Raw genomic sequence first — 19,504 nt, forward strand, 5'->3', positions numbered from 1 at the left:
GGTTCCAGCACTTGGTTTGATTTAGATACTTATGCCAGGGGCGCAGTGGGTCATCTAGTTATTCAAAACCCTATGGTAGTACTATGACAGAGCATTTGATTCCCTTGACATCGTTGTGCAACCTTGATGCTGCTTCTGCTTCACCGTCCTAATCCACCTACCATTCCACCGGTCGACAAGTTACTCTTACATGCACGTGGCTTTAGAGCTTTGACCCGCTCCCCATTAGCAGCAATAATGTCAACCCACATGAAAATAGTTTCCAAGTCATAGGGGCTCCGCACCAACCTCCATCTCTATAAGTTTTTTCTGCTCCCATTCATCCATCCATTGACCCCCATACACAGCCACACACAAGAACACCATTGTCATTGTCGACGACAACCTCATGGGCCTATACGCCCAGGCTGGCTTCACCATCGCCAAGCTGAATGGCAAATGCATCCGGCTGCCTCAATCGTGGGCAACTGGCCTCAACCACCACGACCTAATGTATATGGCCAAGCATTTTTGCGAGGTGTCCTCCTCTACATGGGTGTCCGCAACCTAGTTACATAAATAGTTAATGAGGGAAAGGGGGCCAAGCCCCTCCCCCCCCCCCCCCCCCACCCCCCCCCCGTTCCTAATCCTATATACTAAGTTGCTGATCCCTGCTACTTTTATTCATCTTAACACGCATGCCACCTCACCATACATGTCACATCATCAAAGGTCCATCTCAAGATGCATGGAGAAGTTTTCTATTATTATTAGTTGATCTCACTGATTTTATTTATCACAATATGCACAACTGCCCACCTCATCAAAAGCCCACCACAAACTTGCATGGAAAAAAGTTTTTTGCTATATTACGCTACTTAAATCAATATATATTTTTAACTACACAATAATTAAATGCAGTATATAATATGTATTACCCTCAAAAAATTATAATATGAATATTATGTTTTATTTTATATATTATTAATCAAAATATTCGTATTTCATATTGGGATTGCTAAATCTCAGTCGATGAGACTTAACCAAGTTTCAGTCCATGTTATTTTCGTGAGATCTTACGTGAACACCCGTGCAAAAAAAATTATTTTTTATATGTTATGTCATTTGACTGAGACTTTGTTAATTAAGTCCCAGTCAACTGAGATCTAGCCACCTCCATTTCACATTGTTACCGGCCTTTGTACACGACAAGAGTCGCATCAACTTTCTACACCAATGCCTGCGGAATACCTATAGCTTGCTTAAGCTCAACGTAACAATCCCCGGCCAGTAGTAAGACTCCAAGAGACGAGCGTCATGCGTGCGTGCAGGTCACACTCAGGGAACGCAGTGCCAAGACGCGCCCGCTGGCCGTTGCACACCGGCGATCGACGTCGACGGCTCAGCAGGCCACAGCTACGCGCACGCAGTGGCGGCAGCACCGCGCAGGTCGGCTTCGTGCGCTTCTGTGAGCCTCTCTGGCAACGAACGAGAAGGAGACGGACACTATTGCAACTTGCCGCTGCTGCCATGGTCCTCAGCAGGCATCATGCGCGGCACTTCCGGCGACTGAGAGGAACGCTCGCTGGCCTTTATCCGGGTCGAGACTAAGGTTTCCAATGATGCTGGGCGGCAAAGATATTTATCTCCGCAGCATTTCTAGTGCCGGAAGTGGCACCCATCAAACAAGCAATCTACAAAAAGTACTGCAGGCAATCTAAGGTATCGAGCAATGGCCGATAGACGGAATATCTGGCCACTAGCTAGGGACGATGCAATGGCACCATCGACAGCCATGTTAACAGTGACACCACAGTTCGTGCCACTATCTCTCGAATATTAGATGCGGTTCGAGGTTAACAGTGACGACCCGTAAGCAATTGGCTTCTGCGGTCAGCGCTAGCCAGCTAGCTACTCCCTCTATCCCAAAATATAAAAACGTTTTTTTACACTAGTATAATAGTCACTCATAACGGTCCCGTGCGCAGTGGAGATGGAGCCAAGCAAGGGCACGCAAACCGGCAACTGGACAGTCACAATATACTCTCTGTCCCTTTCTACAAGGGTGTAGTCGTCTCTTGTCCCAGAATTATCATCTCTATAATTCGGCTAATCCTTCAATTAAATGGACCGTGCAAATAAAAAGGACGCCGATAACTTTTTTTTGAAACGAGAGGACGCCGATAACTTTCGAGTGTTTGGGATTTGTTCATGGCAAATCCAACGTTTTTGAGAATTTATATACGCGAGGGATGGCAAGTTTAGTTGCTAGGCACAGCAATTTCACCCTCAGTTTGTCTTTTTGCCAGAAAATTGCCATGCTTGTCCACTAAACTTGCCATCTCGCATCAACTAAAATTGTCATAACATGTTTGATTTGCCATGGGCAAATCCCGAACATTCGGGATTTATCGTTTCCAAATAAAAATAGGCTGTTGTGGGCGGGTGCAGGCTCCAAAACATGCAGGGGCAGAACAGTATAGGGCTAGAGCAATACACACTGGCACAGGCACCCGGGTGTACCCAAAGTAAATTCTTTAGCAATTAATCAAAAAACCACAATGATCTATGTAAAGTGCGCCTGGTGGTCTAACACACAGCACTCGAAGCCTACACCTTTGTGGTGGTGACTGGTGAATCCGGTCGATCTGGGCCTATCTGTGCTCCTGCAAACATGCCTACATATTTTATCTGTTTCATGATTGCACATAAATCTCCACATGAAGTAGCTCCAGTTGTTTTGCACATAATTATCAGTAAGAGTAGGAAGAGAGCAAATTTCAAATAAGCTACCTAGGCACATATTCTGATCGGTTGGTTGACTGCAATACATTGTCCCGTCCGTAATAGGTAGGGTAAATGGGTGCGGCTAGATCTCAATCGACTGAGATTTAATCAAGCCTCGATCAAATGACATAATATGTAGGAGAGAGAGAAAAAACTAAAAAGAAAATTTTGCACGGATATAGTATCGATTGAGACTTAATGAAGTCTCGGTCGACTGAGACTTAGCAAAACTAATAGTAAATATGGCATGACCAACCAGCTAATTTGCGTTATACCTGGTATATATAACAATCAAGCTGTGTTAGGTTGTCAGCCATCCAAACAGTGCGTGTAATCTACAGATATATAGTTGGCCGCCAAGGTGACGAGACCAATACCGGAATTGACATGCTTTTTCAGCACCACTTGCTGTGTATGCAGCACATGAGGATCAATGGACCATGCATGCATTACAAACAGCAGGATCAACTCACGGGGAAAAGTAGGATTTTCTTTTCTGAAACTCTCTTCTTTTTCTTTTTTTGAAACGGAGGCAAAAGACTTGCTCCTTCATTCATTAATTAAGCGGAGAATAGAGTTGATTACATAAGAACCCTTACACCCATGTACGGCATGGTAATTACTCGCGCGTGATAATTGACCCTAACTTTCTTGCACCGGCGGTGACCCAAAGATTTGCCTCACAAATGATGATGGCAAGTAATATTGGTGGAGGAGCACTCTTGTTGCGAAACACCCGTGCATTTCTCCCATTCTAAATGGTCCGTGTGACTAGCATAGTTAGCGATGCCATGGCTTTTCTATTGGGTGTGTAGTGGTGTCTATGTGGTCGAGTCGAAGTTTTTGGATGACCAACTTCCAAAGCCTTATGGTGTAGCGGCATTTGTAGAAAAGGTGAGGCACACTTTCTTGCACTCCCTTGCAAAGTGGGCAAAGGGCACAATTTGTCCACCCACGTTTCTCAAGCTTATCTGCGGTCTAAATTTTATCTTAGATGGCCAACCAAGTAAAGAACTTCAGTTTAGGAGGAGCCCAATTCTTCCAAACCATTTGATCTATAAGGGAAAGCACTAGACCGTGGAATTGTGCCTTATAGGCGGAGGCCGCGAAGTAGAGGCCGTTATTACTGTGCTTCCAAATGATGGTGTCCTCCGTGAGGTCGTCAAGCTGGACCTCATGAAGGGGTGCCCACGAAGTGAAGAATTGGCAAATGTGCTCGATAGATGCGACGGTGGGAGGGCTAATCTTGAGGATCCACGTGTCGTTGTTGAGAAACTCTAGTGGTGTACTCCCTCTGTAAAGAAAAATGGAGATGATTGAGCAATGCTAAAAATTTCTCGGTTATCAGGAGGATACATTCACATGGCGGCCTCAGCTAGTGGTATCTACTCCTCCATCTCTGCCTACCAGGCGTTCTTCTATGGCCAGGAGTACACCGACCGATAAGATCATTGCAGAGAAGGGCTCTTCCTCGGCCGCCTTTGTGATCTGAGGCATCATGCATGAATCCATGGATCACCTCATGGTTCAGTGCCCCCTTGCGATAGATGTGCGATGTCAGCTACTTGCGTCCAAGGTGTGCAGACTTTGATACAAAATTTGCCATTTTTCCGCAATTGTGACGGAATCTCATGTCATAGCACCATGAAGAATTTGTTTACAATTCCTTGTTTCAACTCCGATGATTCAATGTTGCGGAGCAAACTAGAAACGGCACAGATTGCAAACATCCAGAAAAGAGCAAACCGAGTATCACTTCAACACTCGTCGCTCTTCAGGGAACCTCTAACCGTATAAGCAAGGAACATATTGTATCCTGTGACCTATGGTGTCTGTTTCACCATGATGTATATGTACAACAAGATAAGATACTTCACACAAGTATTTCGCAAAAAAAAAGATACTTCACACAAGTAACTGGGGAAATATTACTGTAAACAAAACTGGGGTCAATGCTTGTATAGTCTAATAGCAAGCATGCAATACACAAATAGTTTGAGAAATGTAGCATCGTTTTGCTTTTGCAGAACTGAAGGGGGGGGGGGGGGGGGGGGGGGGCGGGAATTGCAGAACTGAAGATGATGTGGCTAAATCTCTCTCCTTAAAAACAGAAGAACGAACAACATATTTTTCCAAAAAATTATAATTGTGATTTACTTTAGGTAGTGCTCACGACAATGTTAAGTTGGCATCATGACAGAAAGAACCGGACTATATATGGCCTCCAAGTTCCCTTTGTTATACATAATGTTAACTCCTATAGCATCCCTGTTCTCTTTACATCAGACTCGAATTTCTTTACAAGTACACTTGCACAGTTTTCTCCATGGCAAAATTGTCTAGCAAGAGGGGGTGAGGGGGGGGGGGGGGGGGGGGGGGGGGTCTGAACAATATCTAGGGCCTATGAAGTGTGAACAAATAACTAGGAATCAGAACTCAATATTTTACAGAACCTGTTTGTTTTTGTGCTTTGCCAAAAATTGCCTCTATATCACCAGCGAACAGAGAAAGCTGTTTTGCTAAAGCAAAACCGCAATACATGCCATCCACAGCAGCACTTACTATGCCCCCTGCATAGCCAGCACCTTCCCCAATTGGATACAACCCTTGCAGTGACGCGCTCTCGTATGTCTCCCTGTGTCGTGAGATTTGCAAGGGGGAGCTCGTTCTAGTCTGTAAACAGGCATCAAATATGTATAATAAATAAAAGGGAGGGGTGGATGCAGAGATAACACTACACATAACTGTAACACCAAAGATATAGAAGTCCAGCCACAGAAAGAAGAAAAGAAAAAAGATTGCACATAAATGAACTTATGCAGTGGATATGACAGTTCGCATTGAATCTTTTCACGCCGCGGAACTGGCAGATAATTTACACATGCCAATGAATATTAAGAAAGCTAAAAGTATTCTCCATGATGTTGAAAATATTTTTCACCAGTTTCCTGAAAAAATCGCCTGAATGACTTGCATTTGTCTTGGTGCAGGGGTTTCTCTCAAATTTAAAGTCAAGTTAGAGATGAGAGTTGGAAGTTATACAGGTTACCGGATTAGCATATGATTTGAGACAAAAATGGTAAGGGGATGAAGAATAAAGACAAAAGTTTGAAATAAAAACCAAGGGTATATGCAAATATGACAATCAAAGTGGCCAGAGAAGGTTGAATGGAAGGTGATGCATCTTTGTCAGCGGGAAAGTGCACATTACCAATAAGTAGGACAGAATCTAGGGATAGCAAATCAAGTAGCTAAAAGCCTATACTAGTTACAATTGCACTATCTAGGCTAGACTATATATTGGGATCATTTAAACTGGAATATGAATGAGCATTCAGGAGAACAACCAAAAAATGCACCTCTTCAGGGTATCATTCAGGAAGATACTCGATTTTGTAAACTAAATTTATAATGTCCTATGGCTTTAGCCTAGCTCGGCAGGCCCAAAGAAACTAAAAGTATTTTGTTTCTGTTTCATAAAGGTTACTCTAATGGCTTTACAGCTCAACCTTGGCCCATATTTAATTAACCAGAACAAGAGATATTTAAGAAAAAGCACAATTCGCTGTTGTGTTTGCACAACAGGTTCCAATCTCACTGTCACAAGCTAAAGTGTGTAACTACAGAAACCCGCTGCACCGACAGGCCACCTTGCCAACACCACTTATTATAATTTTCAAATATACCCTGGTTTTGCAGGCTATTCTGCAGGAAGTACAACTAGATTCAGCATTTCCTAAACTCAACTGCAGGCCTAAACTCTTAATTTTTTCTGTTATAATTCAGAGCATGCTCCAATATTTTGTTCTCACACCTGCCAGTAGCAAAAGGCACTATTGCATTACCCCGCACAGGCTGCAACTAACAGCAGACAACTGTTACACTAAAAGTTAAAGAATTGCAGACCACATGCCAGTAGCCAAGAATGTTTCTATTAGACTAACCAGTTACCATCCAGTGGTCATGGCGTTGATAGCTTAAGACTAACACCAGACTCCCTGGTGTTTAAATACATCGTGTAGTATTCACCGGCAAGCCTGTGGATTCACCTCCCCTCTGCCTGCCACTCTGGCGGCCGGTGGCGGTGAGGGGAATCCCGGTGCCTCCTGTGCCTCCGCTCCGGTTAGTTGTTTAGGTTAGGGGTTTTTTTGTCCTCGTAGGCACGGCGCTCGGGCGGATGGCAGTGCTTCTTCGAGTTTGTCTTCCGGGCTTCGATCCTCCTCGAGTTCATCCGTCTGGACGTAGTCGACAGAGCTCCGACATAGATTCCAGCCGTCTCCGTCGGGCGGTGAGGTTAGGATTTCTCGTCATGTGGTGAGACTTGGTGTCGGGTGTTTCAGATCTATGCAAGGGTTCAACTGCGACAACTATCGCTCCAGGGCGCTGGTCCTTAGGGGCACATGCACGAAGACTTCCTGGCTGTCATCGACAAGGTCAAGCCGGCTCCGGTAGGGGAGTGGCGACAGCGGCGCGTCGGCGGCTTGTTCTGGCGGCAGTAGTGGTCGTTCGGTGGTCTCGGAATCTCAATGCAATTTTTATTATGTTTGAGATGCTTTGTACTTTCGGTGAACTTTTATAATACTCCCTCCGTCCCAAAATTCTTGTCTTAGATTCGTCTAGATACGGATGTATTAGTAGATCTGATCATTTTCGCAAAAATAAAATAAAACATTGTGTAGGAATTCATCAAGTGAACCACCATTTTTAAGCAAGTAAAACAATAAGGAAACACATTCAGCTTGTCGCATAAGAATTTGCATACCTCTACACCATGAAGTAAGGCTTCACTAGAAATAAAGCCTGGCATCTGGAAATATCGAATTGCAAATGGGTCAGGACAGATGGAAAGTCAAAACTGCAAAATGAAGAAAGAAAATCATAGTTCGAACCTCTTTGTCAATCATCGTTATTGATTGTTGCAAAGCTTCAGTTATGTAAGGAGGGAATAACTCATGGAGTTTGGATGGACGAACTCCCAACCTATAGCTTGATGGTGGGAGAGTTGTAACTGAAACAGGTAACAAAGTAAATATAAGGAAATGTGTATCATTACTAACTGACAAGACTTTAGTATACAATTAGTACCTGACAATTTGTTACTGATAAAATCTGTGACACACTGTGCAGGGACAACAAAATTCCCTCCCCCCATCATAGCTGCTCTTCTTTCATACTCTCTCTGTTTTCAAAGTTACAGATAATTCATAAGCTAACAGAAGGGGGGAAATGTCATCAGACTGTAGTACAGGTGCAAAATGAAATGTTGCTGAGCTCAAACTCTCCTTTCTATCAATGCATCAAGATGCAAGGCTTTTGGGGTTTCTCGAAAAATAGAAGTGCAGCAAACCAGCTAATATTGGAAAAAGTAAAGGAATCAAACACTCGAGAAAGTAATTAGGTCCAAGTGGATTGTTTGTACTTTCGCAATCAAGTGGTTGTCTTCTAGACAATCTTGTACTGCTGACACCTTTATCATAAAGTCATTTTAAGGCACATAATCCAGAGGGTCAATGTAGCCAATTGTTCATGGTGATGGCAATGCAATTATGAAGCATTTCAGTTATCTAAGGGAATCATAACAAGTACCTGGAACTCTACGCCCGCAAGAGAACCATGGGATTGAAATGGTTCAAAATCATGAGATGATACAGTGACCACAAGAGCCGAGTTTGCCCACTTAGACGCTCGCCGTGAGAATGACATACCATTGACACACAATTCCGATGGGTTTGTGCTAGTTAGAACAACCTGCAGGCATGTCTCAGTAATTCAAGAACGGGATTCCAATACTCCATAATGTATTAAGGAAAGAAAGGTGAGTTAAACAACAAGAAAATGACTGACCTGTCCTCCAGGACACATGCAAAACGAATAACAACTGCGATTTTGATCTACTTGCTCTATATCATTCTTCACATCTCCTTCACCAATAGACTTCACTATCTTGTAATCTGCTACAGGTATCCGCCCACGCCCTTTATGTACTTCAGCAGCCAATTCAGAATACTGCACAGGATGACAATGACACATATCACACAGATTGTTTGAATACAATGTGATTATGTGAAAACACTGTACATTTGATTTTCAACACTGAAATACAGTATGCTGCTACCCATACTAGCGCAATACCCATTCATTAAAATGGAATTTTAAAACTGTTCATGGAAGAGCAAAATATCCATATCCGCTCCCATCTTAACCGTTTGTGCCAAATATAACACGTGCTGTAATGAAAGTGGATGGACTGTCGCCACCAACTGACTTTTTTATGGGAGTAAAGATCAACGGTGTAGCTGTATCAAGCCAGCAAATAAGTGAGTGTTAGGAGTTACTACAAGATCAATAGGTCCATATATAAAGCTCTATGAAAGATTGTGCACATACTACAGATATTGTTATCATGCAATAAACAGTAATTCCATGAGCATCCATGCTCAAAAATACTGGTGGGCACAAAGGCTTAGGTCAGCCCTTGGACACAGCCCAGCAAGACAAACTCGGTCTCATGCTTTTATAAGTGAGATCTCATCAGTGCATAGTTAACTCGCTACTTATCACAATTTGCAAAGGAAATGAATACAAGTTAAAAACCAAAACTTAACTTCAGCTTCTGTTCACGCTGCTACTCCTATAATAAAACTTGATGGTTGGAGGGTATTGGAGAAACTGGCAGTTTCTGTACTTTTCCATAGTTTATAAATGGATTGCTCCACATGATGCCATAGTAATTATCATCCTAAACCTTGATTTATTAGTTTCAGTTTCACCTTTAACAATCACCAATTAGGAGTTCATGAAATACAGAATATGAAATTACTGGAAATTAAATATCAACATTGAAATAAATTAAGCTAAACATTAGGCGAGTATCATTCAGAAAAACGTTGGTGTGAACAAATGAAATATGCCTTACTTGGATGTTGTTTATCAGTTCTTGGGGGTGCTCGATTCTTAAACCAACCTGTAAGAATAACCAATGCTGTCACATGGACTGAAGAGAAAATAATTTACCATACTTTCCTTCATGTTATGAAGAAAAAAACAAGTGCTTGCAATTGGCAAAGATAATATGGGCAAAAGACATAATGCCACGAGGAGGCTATATCCAGCCAAGACCTACGTTAGGCCAATTAAATAATAAAAAGAACCGATTAAAATGCCTAGATTGGCTAGTTTAAATACTAAAAAAACACTATTCTACCAATACCTTGTTGTGAACTTGGTTCTAACGAAATAACTATCATAGATAAGACGTGAGAGAACCCAAGGGAGTGACAGATACTGTAGTATATAGAGGAGAAAAATATGTATTCTTGCTTGATTTACCTCTGAGGTATGTGGCATCAAGTTTGGACCTTAAATTCCTAATACAATACAACGTCCTGATATAATATGATATGGACTTTTTATCTATGTCTTTTTCTTGAGCATGCACCAAATTGCATGTTGTATTAGAAGAGCCTTTTCCCTATCTATACGGTGTAAAGGAGTGCGAAATAGGACAAGATAATGTTGTTGACAACTTGAAATAGAGAGCATCTATATAACATGGCAAAAAGTTAAATGATCTGCTAGTATTTACTCAGTGGCATGTACAATATTCTCAACCCGAGATATTTGATCGACAAAGAAAGCAAACTCCATGTAATCTATTTTTGTTTGGTTTGAAGACCAATGTGCCTCTTATGTAACCTAATATCCAACCCAAACATGGTCTCAAATTCTACGCCGTGGCTTGTCTGCTATCTGACCATCAAATTATTGACAAGTACTAGTGAAGTAGAAACTGCCTTAACCAGCATAAGAAAACTTACAGAAAAATTCTTGGGGGTTATATCTACATTATGCCTCAGAAGCATACTGTATGTGTCACGAGCTGAGTGCCCCACTGCTAACACAACTGCATCGAATGATAGTTTCTGATCAACAGAACCTGGCTGTAGATTTGAATCAGAAACCACAACTCCTTTGACCTGCCCGCCTTCCACTATAAGGTCATCTACTCTAGTATTAAATCTTATGGCAACCTGTATCAAACATAAAACAGAATACATTGGTGCATGAAGGCTTACATAACAAAATAATAGCAAAGCTTCAATGAAGACTGCTATGTTCAACTCACGCCCAACTCTCTTAAGTGGTGTCTGAAATTCCGCAACAGAGGGACAAGTTTATCTGTACCCAAGTGAGGTCTTCCATCAATGAGAATGTTTGGAGGGCCTCCGAAATGAACAAATGTTTTCATCACCTGAAATCCAAGACCCCACGGAATAGCTTAAACACATATAAATGGTCAGTTTTGAAGTCTAGGATATTATGTTATGCAGAAGCTCTTCCTAATTTGATGGATATGTATTCAAAACAACAGCAAAAAATTTACCATACTATCCATGACCAGTATGGGGAGCAACTTACTGGTTACCACCAGAGTCTTGAACTCTGGCAGCCAACAAATACTAAGCTTGCATTATTGCATCAATAATTACAGATAACATTTTTAGAAGAATTTCTAATTTGCAAGCTAAGCATCCATTGAGGTAGAGCAGGAAGATTCTTACAGCCTGAACACCATCAGTGTTTTTCCCTATCCTGGTCACAAGCTTCCCATCACTCCATGTACCTGCACCACCCTGCTATGATTAAGAACAGAAGATCAAGAATTGATGGACTTGATCTTTTAAGGAACATGGAAAAAGGGAATAGTAGTTTGGTCAATCATTGAAGTTCCATTGTAGGTAATTGATACTTCAAAAAAATAGGCATTGCCCTATATGCCATCAACCAAACTTGCAAAGATCATTTGATTAAATAACCTTTTAAAATTCACAAAAATGTATGGAAAAGCAAACCTCAAACAATGAAGAACATGAGTTCAGAACAAGCATGCATTAGTTAGGTTTTGAATTAATTAAATTAGCTGCAGTAAAAAAATGTGAAGATTGGTACACATTTTTTCTGCATAATTCATTTCAAGCAATCTGAGATTAAGCCAGATGCATTAATGTCTAAAATATGTCTCTGTACACTTTACAGGTCATATAATTAGGAGAGTGCATTTATTGGGATGCACTAATCCATGCGCCAGCTAATATACCTGATTGGAACATGTATCAAAGAAGAAACCCCTATGCTATTTCACATACAGAGCACAGACGTAAACCACCTCTTCTAAGATACATGTACGCATAATTTGACGTAGTACATCAATTCCATATTATCACCTGAACAAAGAGAACTATCACTAGTATTTGCCGAATGACATGATTGATAATGTTTATGTTTAACGAAAAGATATAGTCATATATTAGACAACAACTACCTATTTGAATACTGATCAAAGCAATTATGTGATTGTCCGGTGATGTCTTGGTAGTACGGTAGGAGCAAACAGTATACCTCGCCAAAGCAAAAGTTGCTTTCTGATTGGAGAATTCGTCTAACTGCTAGTGCACCAATGTCACGCCCTCTTTGCTCAACAGGTTGGCCACGCTCCAATAAGGTAACTTCTGCTCCAAGTTCAGCTAACACAAGGGCAGCAAACAACCCAGATGGGCCACTTCCTACAATTGCCACCCTTGGTTTCATTCGTGTAGGACTGATCGAGCCATTATTAACAGTATCCCTGATACCATGTTCATCATCGGAGACTTTGTTATGAACATTAAGCATACTGATCAGATCAGCTGCTACCCTCTCATCGGACATATATTCTACAATTCCAAGCCTGGGTTCCAATCTAGCAATAAAATCCCATGTCCTTGGCTCCATGTCCAGAAGCTTCTTAGCATCCACATCAACAGTATAAACAAATTGAGGTTCTTTCAAAATCTGTAAATGTAAAACATGGTTTATTCATGCACAAAGAAACGATTCAGATAAAGTGATAACCAATCTGCGAATTGAAATATAGATTAAAAAACTCAACGTCACTAGAAACACACGTGGTCACAGTCGCAACACGGATGAAGCAAAAAATGTGCAACACAGAACCGTCTACCAAAAAATATTACGATAAATTTCAGATATCATTGAATATAATTAGATTGGGTAACCACATGAATAACCAATCGCTGCAATAAATAGAATTCACATCAATCACATATTTATTTCAATTTATATGAACATCTACACTGTGAAAATAACTTTAGTATAAAATCCCCAGATCAAATAAGTATACACCAAGTATCAGACAGCATAAATAGATAGTAAACTGACCATTTTTTTCTTGCTAAATATACGCTATTTGTGCAAATTACAGGGCATTGCAAATCTCTGCAGACAATACCAGATTATTTTGCAAAAATGCGGCGCTTTATAACAGGCTTAGATTTTACCCTACCCGCCAGATGACAACTCAGGCCCACTCACAAGCACCATGCTGGAGATATTTACTGAGTTTTTTTTTTACAAAGCTTAACCCAGTTTGACTGCATCGTTTCAGCACATCCAACAGCAAGTGTTTTATGACAACTAAGTTGCCATCCCATATATATACAGGAGGAGCAATATTAAATAGAGTAGACACATTATATAAGTTCATTAAGAACCTTGCGCGCATCAAATGACTTGCGGATAACAGAGAAGGCCTCTTCAGGGAGCATAGAAGCGACCTGCACAGGAGAATCGATTAGAGGCGCATAATAATAATTATAGAAAAGATCTACAACAAGAGACATTGTAACATGGGTAACAACAAATGTAAACCACAGTGGGATGGAGTTTCAAAGCAAACACATGCCGAAGGTATAGCAGGAAATATCATACTCCCTCTGTTCATTTTTATAAGACCTTAAAAACATTTCAGACAAAGTACAAAACAACCCATTTTGAGTTGTCTGAAATGACTTACAAAAGTGAACGGAGGGAGTACAGCGCAACATTTGAAATTGCTCCCCGCAGGCGGTCATTTAGATAACTAAATTGTGTACACCGTACAGTACATAGAACACTCATCCAGCCAATTCCTGATTGATTACGATTGGGATTTGGGGAAATAACCCAATACATGTAGGAGAAGGTGAGGCAGAAGCTCTGTTAATTCAGTTACAAACCGTTTATCAAACCAGGCCCTCAACACAGAAGTAACGAATTACACTCGATTCCCATTACCATATCACCACAGCAAGCTGCACTAGACTTCCTTGAAGGGAGTTACGAGTAGCTAGCTCATTTCAAGGTTGTGATATTTTCCAAGACGAATGAGCACAAATCTAGTCAATTAATGGCACGAACTAAGTAAAAAAAAAATTGCAACACTAGCAAAGGCCACCTAAAACCTCTGTTTCAGCAACACCCTCTCGACTCACCTAATAAAAGCCTAAGACCTCGCGAATTTCATGGCATTATGGCTCCACGCCAGGAAATGCAGTATGATAGCCTACCGGGAACTTGAGGGCCTTGGCAATGGCCTGGAGGAGCGGCGGGGAGACGCCGAGGAAGTCCTTGCCGGGGTCGTCGCTGGCGGGGACGGCGAGCTTGGAGAGGCGCCAGAAGCCAGCCTCCCGGGCCACGCCGCCCTCCTCGGGGGCGGTCTGGCGGAGCTGCTCCTTGTGGCGCCGATCCAGCCGCTTCTTCTCCGACGGGTACCGCCGCTTGCCCGTGCGCCTCGCGCAGCGCACGACGGCGGCGAGCCCGCCGCATCGGCGTCGCGGGAATGCGCTGGCCGCGTAGAGGTTGCCGCCGCTGGGGCTCGCGCCCAGGTGGTGGTGGGGAGGCGGGGGAGAGAAGGGCGGGAGCTTGATGCCTGAGACAGTGTGAAGCGCCATGGTGGATGGGGCTGGAGATGGAAGGGGGTTTGCGCCCCTGCGGATAACGTGGGTTTTAGCCTGGTTTACAGGGTCATTTTATAAGAGACTACAAATCCGTTTTGTTCGACGGATTTTCATGTGTAACGTCTTCTTTTCTTTTTTTTTAAAAAAATTCAAACTCCAATCAGAATTCAGAACCAACTATTTTTGTAGAGATCGTTACAGTTTCAGTACTATGCTTATCGGATTAATATTTCATTTGAAATGTGCACCTGATAAAGTTTATCCAGATTAAAGCTGACAGAAATAATGTCCATCAACCAGATGTCGATTTGTCTCGGACGACACATGAACAAGTTTGTCACGGCCATATATGCTCTGGAGAGATAAAACTACAAGTATATTTTGTCTTAAAAGTTCCTCAAACAGTATTACATTATAACAAGGTTAGAGTACAGCATAAGATCCTGGTTATATCACAGCAGCACAAAAACTGCACTCACAGCCTAAACCTGCAGAACCACATTTAGCTCACACCACTTCAAACCTTCGACAAACTTGAATTACCTCAGGCCGAGTGAATAGAAAGTTCATTCCTTGGTTAGACAACAGCATCAGGTCGTTTTAATCTATCGGCCATCACATTTCGGCGGGGCCAGCAAAGCTGCTTGAGAACCATGACAACGCGTCAACCCCCATGATTATTTGTTAGTTTACAAGATGAGGACTGGCACCCTTGAAAGGAAGAGTGCAGGAGTATGTGACATATCTGACACCATCAAGGAGAACAACAACAAATATCCTGGAGAGGGACTTGGGAGTCATCCTTGGATCGCTGTCGCCATCACCAGCCTCCCTGGGATCAGCTAGCACAGAAACAACTACAGACGATGCTGGCTTCTTATCAGGTAGCTTGCTGCTTTCAGAAGTTCTGTTAAAAGGCCCTGTGTTGTTCGCCGTTTTCCCAGTGAGTGGAATCGCCTCATTGTACATGATCCTCCTATTCTTCAGCTTGCCGTAATAAGCAGGAGCTGGTGTTGGAACCTTTCGAGTAGCATTAACACTCGAGGAGTTCACAGCTGGAGAAGCAGGTATTATGCCACCGGAATTGGTGGCAGCGGAAATGTCAAACTGAAACACCTCGCTGCACATTCCAGAATTTAGGATAGGCCCTGAAAATTGTTGCATCAGAATTAGAGTAAGAGACAGTGCAACAACACTCAAAGAGTATCAATAGAAAACCAAGTTTTCTGTAGGAGACTTCATCAGCAAGACCAAAGAACAATTATTCCAGTAACAAACTTGACAACACCACAAAAACATAAGGCACATGAGTTCAGACTAGTTTTCCTACAAGCTTGTGAAGATTTAGCAGTTATCACTTCTACATGAAAAGAAAATATTGCAATAAAGTACTTGGAATATACAGCAAAAACGGGATTGAAGTTGTGAAATAATCAGTAACATTGCTCAGTCACGTGTTTGAAATATGCTTAAAGCAGCATACCATGATTCTACTATTTTGCTAGCATAGAGCTTGAACACAGGTTGTACTGACAGATAAGTTTTTGTCAGGGATTAAGGCTCTTCAGGACAGAGTCTACATGATAATCGCTGTATAAGACAGTTTCCAAATAAAAAGCAACAATAACACTAATATTTACTGAGCTCTTTTCTATTTGATTGCTAAAAGTGTGAAACTTACTTGTTTGGCAACATTAAATATAGAGTTGAGTTCCCATTTCCTGAATAGTTGCAATGTCATAATATATGATGGCATACTAAGTGACATAATTCTGATTTAACATACATTCTACTTTTCTTTGAATTTTAATTACTTTTAATGACTCATGGACAATCTTTTCAATCCTTTGAATTTTAATTACTTTTACAAATAAAAAGTAATAATATCATTACTATTTACTGAGCTCTTTTCTACATGATTGCTAAAAGGAGGGCATAAATAAAGACATTGTTCCCATTGCTGGATGGTTAAAGTGTGAGACTTACTTGTTTGCAATATTAAATATAGATTTGGGTTCCCATTTCCTGAATAGTTGAGTGATGTTATTCTTATCTAACATACATTCAACTTCTCTTAATGACTCATGGACAATCAGTTCAATCCTTTGACTTCTATTTTAACATGTAATATTATTCTCTGTAGCATTTGGCCTCTCTTGAAGTAAGATAATGCGGGGACCTTCTTGATTAAAATATCACATCATGATGTGTCAATGCAACAGAGAAATACTCCCTCCGTTCCTAAATATAAGTCTTTCTAGACATTTCAAATGGACTACAACATACAGATGTATGTACACATATTTTAGAGTGTAGATTCACTCATTTTGCTTCGTATGTGGTCACTTGTTGTAATCTCTAAAAAGACTTATATTTGGGAACAGAGGGAGTAATAGTTTGGATAATAAATGGAATTCATAGCTGCAGTATCACAATTCACAAAAAAACAAGAATACTAGATTGACAAACAATTGTTCTGCTTACCTGCCATTCCTTCACGGAACCACTGCGGCAATGGTCCATCTACCGGGGATTTCTCTTGTGGATTAATATTGTTTCCAGGCAGTGATAGATGACGAGCTATGGCTGTACTAGTCTCTTTGTGATCTATACCTGACTGGTCACGGTTGTGTTGTGAAGTCCCATGTGCTACCGCTTTCTCGCTTGCAAGCACAGAATGAATAATCAGATTGCCATTGATCTTGACATGCTTTCCATTCCTTGGCACATACAACAAAGCAGGCAGGGTCTCACTTGAGTTAAGTGGAGGTTGATGCTTCTGGTCAGCACTGCCATCAGTCCCAATCATCATTCCAGAATCAACACCAGTCATGTCACTATTGTTCAAACCCCCTTTAGGTGCTTGACCATGGTTATTGACATTCACTACCCTATCATGAGGCTGACCAAAATTCCTAAACATTGCATTGTCACTCCCCCCACTCAATCCAAAATTGTGATTGAACCCTGGAACAAAAGCGCCAAATACGAGCATAACAAGCATCAAACCGAGAAGGCTAACACTTGCCACCTTCTTGGTCTTGGTCTTGGACTTACTCTTGCTCTCCGCGGCCTTCTTGTTCTCTGGTTTCTTTGTAGCCTTGGTAGCGGTCACCTGCTGCTGCGGCTTTAGCCGAGGAATTGGTACAAGAGGGACATGGGAACCATGAGGCCGCATGGCATACCCGGGCACCCAAGGGAAATGCATGCCGGGCACTGCTCCCGGTGGATACATCCCAGGTGGTGGACAATTCCCGCCGCCGCTGCCGAGTTGCTGCCGCAGTGTTGCATTCTCGGCCACAATGAAGGAGATCTTGGAATTGAGGTCGTTTATGACCGAGTTCATTGACTTGACCTTCTCCTCCAGCTCCTCGACGTAGCGCTTCTTCCTCTGCCGAGACAGCTGCGCGCTCTCCCGGTTCCGTATCAGCCGCGCCGCCCGCCTCGTGTCCTCCCCCTCGCCGCCGGCGCCTCCCTCGTCGGAGTCCACGGCGGGCCGCGACGCCGACGCGGAAGGGGAGACCTCGCCGTCCCCGGATCGGCGGCACTTAGCCGCCTCCGAGCTGGGGGCGGGGCTCGCCGGCTTCCGCTTCAGGCCCCAGCTAGGGGCGGCGGCGCTCCTCCCCTCGTCCGACTCCTCGTGCTTGACCTCGCAGCTGGCGTCGGCGACGGCGGAGCCGGTGCCGGAGGCGGCGGGGGAGGACGAGGAGGCGGTGGGCCCGGATCCGGCGGCGGAGTCGCTGCGCTCGGGGGAGCGGAGGAGGAAGTCCTCGACGGAGAAATCCGCGGGCAGGTCGAAGTCGAGGTCGTCGCAGTCGCCGCCCGCGCCGAGCCCGATGCCGAAATTCCCGAGCGGCAGGCTGTCGTCGTCGTCGTCCGCGAGGCGGAGGTCCGGGTCGAAGAGGCCGGGCGGGTAGTGGCGGAGGTCGAAGTGGGAGGCGGGGTCGAGGAGGGCCGGCTCCGCCATGGCCGCGTCCCGAGGAGGGGGGGGGGGGGGGGGGGGGTTCAGTTCAGCCTAGGGTTTTGGGCGGCATCCATGGAGGGACTCCGGAGCGGTGTAGGAATTTGGAATTCGGAAACCCGGGGCGGGGGCTGCGGTGCGGAGTGGACGGAGTCGGGGTGTTGACGAGCCCGTGCCTCGTGCTCGGGACGTGCGGTGCGGATCCAGTTTCTCCCCCGCCCGTGGAATTCTTCCCCCTTTAGTCCGTGGCGAAAGGGACCCGCTTCGCACCGGGCCCGCGTGTCATCGGGGGTGGAGGGCGTCCCGATCGGTGCGGCTGTGCGGCTGTGTGGCTGCGCGGGGAGTAGCTAGATCTAGGATTGCCGTTCGGGTGGGGTGCTAAAAGCGGTAGTCCGACGTGAGTAACGCCGAAGTTAAGGCGGCCGGGACGGCGCGCGCTGACGCGTGGGGCCCCGGGCCCGCTATGCCCGGTGCGATGTGTGTGTGGGCGTGGGTGAAGGTGAGTGGGGTGAAAAGTGGTGTGTGGAGGGTTCTGGGTGGGAAGGTTCTGGCTCTGGTTGGTGGGTCAGTGAGTGGTGCAGGGAAATGTGGCTGCTCTGATCTGGATAAGTAATTCTGATGAATGAATGTGCTTTCCTTTTTCCAACAGATTTTACAGAAGCGTCCTCTCGTGTTTGCTTATTTCTCAGACCCGTCCTTTGGAGGCTACTAGGATCAGGACGTGGTCGCAGCGGGGTGCGTAGCACGTGCCCTCATCATCTTTGGTGTGAGCTTTCCGTTGCGTAGAAGCAAGACCAAGAGTAAAGATAAGGATAGCCCAAGCTAGAGCAGAGATGAAATGGAAAGGGTGGTCACGCGCGTCTAGTCTGGCTTTCTGTTTTGTTTGTTTGTTTTGCTGTATCATGTCCAAGTTAGTTCACATGAGAAACAAAGGTCCTGGATTCTGTTGTCGCGCGCCTCTGAGTTTTGGCTATCTTTTTTTGTTGCGAAAAGAATCTATTTC

The 19,504-nt window shown here is 43.7% G+C and overlaps 2 protein-coding genes across 2 annotated transcripts; both read right to left on the minus strand.

The window, feature by feature from the left end:
- Nucleotides 1-4,921: 4,921 nt before the first annotated feature.
- On the minus strand, nucleotides 4,922-14,760 carry PDE327 (FAD/NAD(P)-binding oxidoreductase family protein). Its single transcript, XM_048682996.2, has 13 exons — nucleotides 14,151-14,760; nucleotides 13,317-13,379; nucleotides 12,166-12,597; nucleotides 11,328-11,399; nucleotides 10,892-11,017; nucleotides 10,584-10,796; nucleotides 9,683-9,730; nucleotides 8,611-8,772; nucleotides 8,353-8,514; nucleotides 7,852-7,945; nucleotides 7,656-7,774; nucleotides 7,529-7,573; nucleotides 4,922-5,439 (listed from the first exon to the last, which is right to left on the minus strand). The coding sequence occupies exons 1-13, from the start codon at nucleotides 14,532-14,534 to the stop codon at nucleotides 5,203-5,205; spliced, it is 2,157 nt and encodes a 718-aa protein (XP_048538953.2). The 5' UTR covers nucleotides 14,535-14,760; the 3' UTR covers nucleotides 4,922-5,202.
- A 141-nt stretch (nucleotides 14,761-14,901) lies between these two features.
- LOC125518036 (bZIP transcription factor 39) lies at nucleotides 14,902-18,713 on the minus strand. Its single transcript, XM_048683003.2, has 2 exons — nucleotides 17,025-18,713; nucleotides 14,902-15,688 (listed from the first exon to the last, which is right to left on the minus strand). The coding sequence occupies exons 1-2, from the start codon at nucleotides 18,505-18,507 to the stop codon at nucleotides 15,225-15,227; spliced, it is 1,947 nt and encodes a 648-aa protein (XP_048538960.2). The 5' UTR covers nucleotides 18,508-18,713; the 3' UTR covers nucleotides 14,902-15,224.
- Between the last annotated feature and the right edge of the window lie 791 nt (nucleotides 18,714-19,504).

Source organism: Triticum urartu, chromosome 1A, assembly GCF_056163025.1.
Source record: "Triticum urartu cultivar PI428250 chromosome 1A, HENAU_Tu73, whole genome shotgun sequence".
NCBI classification, from domain to species: Eukaryota; Viridiplantae; Streptophyta; class Magnoliopsida; order Poales; family Poaceae; genus Triticum; species Triticum urartu.